The sequence below is a fragment of the Chanos chanos genome, chromosome 9, assembly GCF_902362185.1.
Source record: "Chanos chanos chromosome 9, fChaCha1.1, whole genome shotgun sequence".
In the NCBI taxonomy this organism is placed as follows: domain Eukaryota; kingdom Metazoa; phylum Chordata; class Actinopteri; order Gonorynchiformes; family Chanidae; genus Chanos; species Chanos chanos.
This window is the reverse complement of record NC_044503.1, coordinates 38,158,519-38,166,081: the sequence shown is the minus strand read 5'-3', so window position 1 is coordinate 38,166,081 and position 7,563 is coordinate 38,158,519. Positions and strand designations below refer to the sequence as shown.

At 45.2% G+C, this 7,563-nt stretch overlaps 1 protein-coding gene across 1 annotated transcript in view; it reads left to right on the top strand.

Annotated features, from left to right (window-relative positions):
- Positions 1-1,516: 1,516 nt before the first annotated feature.
- Positions 1,517-7,563, top strand: part of setdb1b (SET domain bifurcated histone lysine methyltransferase 1b) — a 26,903-nt gene continuing 20,856 nt past the window's right edge. The window contains exons 1-3 of the mRNA XM_030784700.1: positions 1,517-1,578; positions 5,601-5,802; positions 7,367-7,530. Coding sequence (XP_030640560.1) covers positions 5,603-5,802; positions 7,367-7,530 — 364 coding nt within the window. The 5' untranslated portion in view covers positions 1,517-1,578; positions 5,601-5,602. The remainder of the gene's footprint in view (positions 1,579-5,600; positions 5,803-7,366; positions 7,531-7,563) is intronic.

Sequence of the window (7,563 nt, the reverse complement as noted above, 5' to 3'; positions counted from 1 at the left end):
CTCAGATTGTAGCTCATTCATAGGTCATTCATTCTCATAGTTCATATTCTTTTATTTATTTATATTTCATTTATTCTTATTCATATTCTTTTTTTGAATAAGAAACTGGTCTCCCCAAGAAGAGTTACAGTTTTTTGCAAACACATCACTCAGGTTTGAGTTCACAGGTGTCTCGTAACAATCATGTTTGTATCTTAAAATAGCTTTACAGTTTACACTATGGGATTTCATGATTCCCGTAGTTTTGTGACATAGCATACGACAGAGTTTCAGTACACAAACATATTTGTCCTTATGGCTGGAAAAAGATGAGAATGTATAACACGTGGAAAGGCTCTAGATTTAAACCAGTGAAATACTGGACTCCAACTGGACCGAATGGTATCGTTCTGAAACTCAGCTATCACGCCTGGTTGGCAACGTGAAATCCCTGTTAGCCCGAGTTATCTCAGGTGAGAACACGAATAGGGTAAAAAAATGAAAACTGGTAAAGCTGAGAGCCGGTAAAGACCTGGTGAACGGGGAAAATGCTGGGAAAGGCTGGGGAAAGGCCCACTCACTGGTGGGAATATTAGGAATGAAACACTCGGGTCTTATGTTTCTGTAAACTGAATTTGTAGTGTGTAGTCTCTCTCTCTCCTTTCTCTCGCTCTCTCCTCCCCCTTCTCTCTCTCTCTCTCTCTCTCTCTCCCTCTCTCTTTCTCTCTCTCTCTGGATGATAGTATCCTCCATGTGAGGGGCTGAAGCCACATTCTATAAAAGGTCAGTTTCCACTCTGACTGTAACTGTCTCTGAAAATGTGTTTTAATAATAATAATAATAACAATAATAATAATAAATTTAAAAAAAGGACTAACAATGTTTTGTGCGGTGATTTCCATTACGCTGAAAAGGACTTGTGTCTGTGGCAAGAGATCCACTCATATTTGTCCTGTGGAATACCCCAGGAGTGGCCCGTTTGTTAAAATGACCTCTGAGAAGTATCTGCTCCGACACTGCAGAGGTCGAACAGTGCTTACAGGCAGCCCTCACGGGTTCTATGGAAAGGAACCGTTGTAAACAGAACAGAACACACTCAATTGAGGCTGTGAGATAAAACCTCATGCTTCGTTGCCTCTGAATCATCCTGTGCAAAATGTTTTTCTCCATTGCTGCTTCAGGTTCTTTTAAACACACTATGCATGTGTTTCTAACTCTACGTATTCTTAACACTTTCTTTCACCAGATTCCAAGGGTTTAGAGGTAGGTACAATTTTAAGAACGTATCTAGATACTCAATGCGTAGGGGCGGGGTTTCTGCGTCGTCCAGGTCATTGGTCAGCAGATTTGTCCATCACAGTCTCCTGCGGCAACGATTGGTTACCGAATGAGCACATTCACCAAGCTAGCTCATTGAGTTTTTTGTGTCAGTGGAGTGCGGGATACATTGCTAGCTGTACTAATTTCATAATAAATGTGTCCCTTTTTTGCCACGTACAACGTTATGGACAAACAGATCAACACATAAACACTTTTACACAGATGCTGTAAAAACCGGAGAACTACATTCACTGGGACGATCGGAGCAGTCAGCAGAAGGTAATGCTATTGTTGGCTAACTAATCTGAGGCTACTTGCAAACCTCACTTGCGCATTGCTGCGAATTGGTCACTGCAGATATGCAGTGCAATCATTTCAGTTTTACATTTGCATAGCAACGAGCGTGTAATAATGGTCGCAAAGGAGGAACATTTTTTAACAAACTTGTTGTGTGACTCATTTAAATTCGTGAGCTCGCTTGTGTGAATACGTCCTTATTCTGCGCCGTTAGCGGTCCGCTTCTGCAGAAATGAATTATGGTCATTGCAGAATAAAAGCTGTTTCATCGTACTTTGACTGTTTCAGACGAGCAGCGAGAAAGCGCATGTCTGGTTGAAACGGCTGCGTTATCCACATCGACTCACATCCTTATAAGAAATTCAGCATAAATGAGTATATACTTGATCGTCTTTATATTTGATTAAAACTTGTTTGAAAACTACAGCTCCCGTCATCCACGAGGAGTGCTGGTGTCGCAGTCACACAGCGCCCAGCATTCAAAACAAAAAGGCCATCAAGTTTAAGAAAAAGCGAAGTAATGCAGACATTTGTCATTTTAGTGTAATATTCGTCATTGAACGTTTAAGGCACCACCTTGTCAGAGAGTATTTTAAGTACAGTTAGAAGAACTGTAAGTTTTCAAGGTTGAAATGGTTGGTGATGGCCACGTGAAATTCATCTATCTATCTATCTATCTATCTACAAACACAAACATATATATGTATGTGTATACATACACATAGTATGTATGCATGTACATAAATGTATATAAGTTCCACCTTTGCCTTCTTCACGATGCAGCATCACTGATATTGTCTTTGCGTGATAACAGAAAAAAGAAAAACTTACTATGCCTATTATCTCCATACTATCCATGGAGATCTCGACACAACAAGCAAAACGTTACAAGCAAACAATAGCGTTTGCTGCACGGTACCTCGGTGTAATAATATTTTATTTTATAGGAGGAGAATCCCTCAGTCGCAAGAGAGCAGTGGCCTACAGTGCGCACCTCAGAAAATATTATAACATACGTGACATCAAACGGTACGATTCAGTGGGGAAAAAACAGAGTTAAAGAGGGTACTGTCCCACACGCTCTCGAGTTTCCATATCTAAAAAGTACGTCCCGACGTCAGGAGAGGGCAGAGAATTGATACCAGCACCACAGAAAGATGCCATTATGTAGTTGCCGCTCTTGCATTTTGAATAAAAAATCTGTTTTAAAGCCCGTTTTTAAAATATTAGCCTGTCAAGCTCACGTGCCCATTAAGCACAGCGCCATCTCTAAGCTCAAATTACTTAGGGAAAAAGAATATGTATTACCCTACTTAATGACTTAACCAATTAATGTATTTGTTACTACTGTACATACCTTTTGTAATTTGAAGACAATCAGGTAATTGCACGCTTGCTGGCGGCCATTTTGAAAACTGTCCGAAAACTTTGATCAGAAGAGGAGCCCCGTAAACTCGCATTTTTGTGAGATGTTTTAACGTTTATTCTGGGTAAGTATCACTACTTATTGCAAAACAAAGAATTAAATGTTTAGAACTATGCAACTTGGAACTCGGATGTGGGAAATAGTTACAGTTAAATAATAAAAACTGTTTTAGAGACACAGCACAAGCACTGCAGCATATAGTTAGCAGACTAGCCATATAAGCTTGTGTGCTACACCAATGTATTACATCACAGGTATTACTGGCTTGTATTTTAAAATCCATAATATCATAAATTTACTCTTTGCACTTTGATGGTCAGTAGTTGTAGATCACTGTAATCTGTAAGGAATTCGTGTCATTGTAAGGTGAGTTTAAAGGGTGCAGTGCTATAAAAACCAGAGAGCGTCAGTGTGACGTCAGCAAGACAAAGTATCATTTAATAGACATATCAGTATTGATTGTCCATATTAAAGTCATGTACAAACTTGATGTATAACCTTGATCATTTGTGTTGCAAAATATTGAAGTATGTATTTATTGATTTAATTTCTTGTCTATGTAGATCCTTTCCCATTGGGGCTTGGGATTCTCCAGATCTGAGCTTTTAGACCCGGTGCAAGAGACTGTGCAGGTGAATGCTCTGGACGCGCCTTTTACAGTCGGGAGGCCAGGTCGCCAGTGGTTCCAGAGGTTTGTGAGAGAGAGAGACCATCCCGAGTTGGCGGTCAGACGGTCAATATCCTGAGTCAAGGGGGCCAAGGCAGCGAATGAGACTGCCGTTCTCGACCGCTGGTTCGGCGAAGTTCGCAGGAAAAACGTTGGATGACGTGCAACTGCATGACAAACCGCGGAACGTATGCGGTGTGGGTGAAACAGCCTTCCTGCCTCAGATAGGGTCCTCACCCCTAAAGGGTCAAAATATGTCTACCGAAACATGGCGGGGGGGGGGTGGGGGGGGGCAGATAACTGTGTGTGTCACAGGCAATGCAGCAGGTCAAAGTCTACCACGCGTCACAGTCTACAAGGCAAAGCACCCCTGCGGCTCCTGGTCTGTTGGTGGCACAGAATCCCCCGGGGTAACGCTGTGTCCCACCGTGGGCGGATGGAGAGAGAGGGCCCTGTTAGAGGATCGCTTCAAAAACCTCCTCCTGCCCGAGTCCGCAAAGGATTCTGACCCAAACTCTCCGCCGACCCTCATTTTTCACCTCCATTAGTCACGCGCCTCCCCAAACACGGCGCGGACGGCAGAGGAAAACGAGGTCCGGCTCCTGCGACCCAGCCCTCGGACAGGGGGCGGTGTTCGGAGAGGTGAAGAGGCGGTGGAGAACGATGGCGCGGCGTCACGGGGACCAGATCAAGAGGGAAGGTTTCCCAGCGAAGATCAGAGAGGACGCTCAGAGACGTCGCTAAAATCCCAGATCTTAAAAAGTGGGTTTGAGGCCACTGGGATTTTTTTTCCACGGAACCCAAATCGGCTGAAAAGCCCAGATGACGGAGGTGGTCTAAAAAGCCCAGATGACAGAGGCGGTCTAAAAAGCCCAGATGACGGAGGCGGTCTAAAAAGCCCAGATGACGGAGGCGGTCTAAAAAGCCCAGATGACGGAGGTGGTCTAAAAAGCCCAGATGACGGAGGCGGTCTAAAAAGCCCAGATGACGGAGGCGGTCTAAAAAGCCCAGATGACGGAGGCTTTCCGCGCCACGTGCTGAAGCGCTCCTCTCATCCTTCAGAGTCTGTCACTGTACAGCACCAACCAGAGCCCACTGCTGTTAAGAGCAGCACGGATACTCCACAGACTAACACAGGCGAATCTCCACTCCCAGAGAACCCAACGAATGGTGTGGATTCCATGTCTCAGACTGTATGACCCTGAATGAAATAATGAACCTGTTTTAATGGCTCGTCGCTTGATTTTAGTGGTTTGGTATTGGTTATGGACTCTTTACCTTCGAATAAAACCGATTTCAGTGATTTCTAAATATGTGTGTGTGTTTTTTGTTTTTTTTTAATGAATTCATTTTTAATAAAATGCAGTTGTTGTGAGTTTATTTGGAACAGGGGTCTAAAACGTACCCATTAAACACAGTCCAATTTTTTGCTTTTAAAGATTTATGTCTGTGTTTGAAATGACAAAAGCATTTAAGTGAAGTTAAATGGTATTGTATGAGAGATTGATGTTTCATTTTCACATCACTTCTCCCGCTGAAATCAGTGTCTTGTGCTCTAAAAATGTTTCGGTGTAGATTCTGGTGAGATTAATAGATTCATTTACCCAACAGACTTTGTCCCTCATTCATTTAATCAGAAACCGTAAGGTTGATGTTATGATTGTTAAGCATCTTAAAAATCGTCCTTTCCTGTCCTCAGCAGACTGGACTGATTTCTGTGTCCGGTCAGTGACAGTGTCTTGCTGTCCTCACTTCCTGTCTTCTCTCTCTCTCTCTCTCTTCCTCTCTCTCTCTCTCTGCCCCCCCCCCACGCTCTCTCTCTCTCTCTCTCTGCCCCCCCCCCCCTCACTCTCTCTCTCTCTCTCTGTCCCTCTCTCTCTCTCTCTCTCTCTCTGTCTCGGCCTGGGTCAGGTATGGAGGTGGAGGTAGAGGGCTCCCTGGAGGAGGAGTTTGGGATCTCCCTGGAGGAGCTGAAGAAGTGGATTGAGGATCAGGTGGATCAGAGTGAGGCGGTGCGGCAGAGGAAGGAGCAGCTGGCCGAGCTCCAACACTGGGTGGAGCAGAGAGAGAAGGAGGTGGCCGAGGTGGACACGCTCTGCGTCAACGCCTCAGAGTAAGGGTGTGTGTGTGTGTGTGTGTGTGTGTGTGTGTGTGTGTGTGTGTGTGTGTGTGTGCGCGTGTGTGTGTGTGTATGCGTCTGTGTGTATGTGACAGAGAAGGTCTGTTATGTCCTGATCAAGGAGCATCACAGTAAGGCCTCTGTGTATTTGCGTGTAATCAGATCTGAGGTGGAGCGTGATACCGTGGTTTATGAGGTCTACAGTGATGTGTGTGCGTGTGTGTTATCAGGTCTTTGGTGCAGTGTGAGGCCCTGGTTGATACAGTGTACAGTAGTGTGTGTGTATGTGTGTGTGTGGTTTGTCAGGTCTGTGGTGCAGTGTGAGGCCCTGGTTTATACAGTGTACAGTAATGTGTGTGCGTGTGTGTGTGTGTGTTTTGTCAGGTCTGTGGTGCAGTGTGAGGCCCTGGTTTATACAGTGTACAGTAATGTGTGTGTGTGTGTGTGTGTGTGTTTTGTCAGGTCTGTGGTGCAGTGTGAGGCCCTGGTTAATACAGTGTACAGTACTGTGTGTGCGTGTGTGTGTGTGTTTTGTCAGGTCTGTGGTGCAGTGTGAGGCCCTGGTTAATACAGTGTACAGTAATGTGTGTGTGTGTGTGTGTGTGTGTGTGTGTGTTTTGTCAGGTCTGTGGTGCAGTGTGAGGCCCTGGTTAATACAGTGTACAGTAGTGTGTGTGTATGTGTGTGTGTGGTTTGTCAGGTCTGTGGTGCAGTGTGAGGCCCTGGTTGATACAGTGTACAGTAGTGTGTGTGTATGTGTGTGTGTGGTTTGTCAGGTCTGTGGTGCAGTGTGAGGCCCTGGTTAATACAGTGTACAGTAATGTGTGTGTGTGTGTGTGTTTTGTCAGGTCTGTGGTGCAGTGTGAGGCCCTGGTTTATACAGTGTACAGTAATGTGTGTGTGTGTGTGTGTGTGTGTTTTGTCAGGTCTGTGGTGCAGTGTGAGGCCCTGGTTAATACAGTGTACAGTAATGTGTGTGTGTGTGTGTGTGTGTGTGTGTTTTGTCAGGTCTGTGGTGCAGTGTGAGGCCCTGGTTAATACAGTGTACAGTAATGTGTGTGTGTGTGTGTGTGTGTGTGTGTGTGTTTTGTGAGGTCTGTGGTGCAGTGTGAGGCCCTGGTTAATACAGTGTACAGTAATGTGTGTGTGTGTGTGTGTGTGTTTTGTCAGGTCTGTGGTGCAGTGTGAGGCCCTGGTTAATACAGTGTACAGTAATGTGTGTGTGTGTGTGTGTGTTTTGTCAGGTCTGTGGTGCAGTGTGAGGCCCTGGTTAATTCAGTGTACAGTAATGTGTGTGTGTGTGTGTGTGTGTGTGTGTGTGTTTTGTGAGGTCTGTGGTGCAGTGTGAGGCCCTGGTTAATACAGTGTACAGTAATGTGTGTGTGTGTGTGTGTGTGTGTGTGTTTTGTCAGGTCTGTGGTGCAGTGTGAGGCCCTGGTTAATACAGTGTACAGTAATGTGTGTGCGTGTGTGTGTGTGTGTTTTGTCAGGTCTGTGGTGCAGTGTGAGGCCCTGGTTAATACAGTGTACAGTAATGTGTGTGTGTGTGTTTTGTCAGGTCTGTGGTGCAGTGTGAGGCCCTGGTGAAAGAGGTGTACAGTAAGATGGGCCTGGTTTATCGAGAGAGCAGCTCAGAGGACGAGGGAGGGGGCGGGGCCAGTACCTCTGAGGTCATCGAGATCGACGATGACGAGGACGATGATGTCATCGCAGTTGGCTGTGGTAGGTGGTGTTGGATTTTGGTGAAGGGTAAAA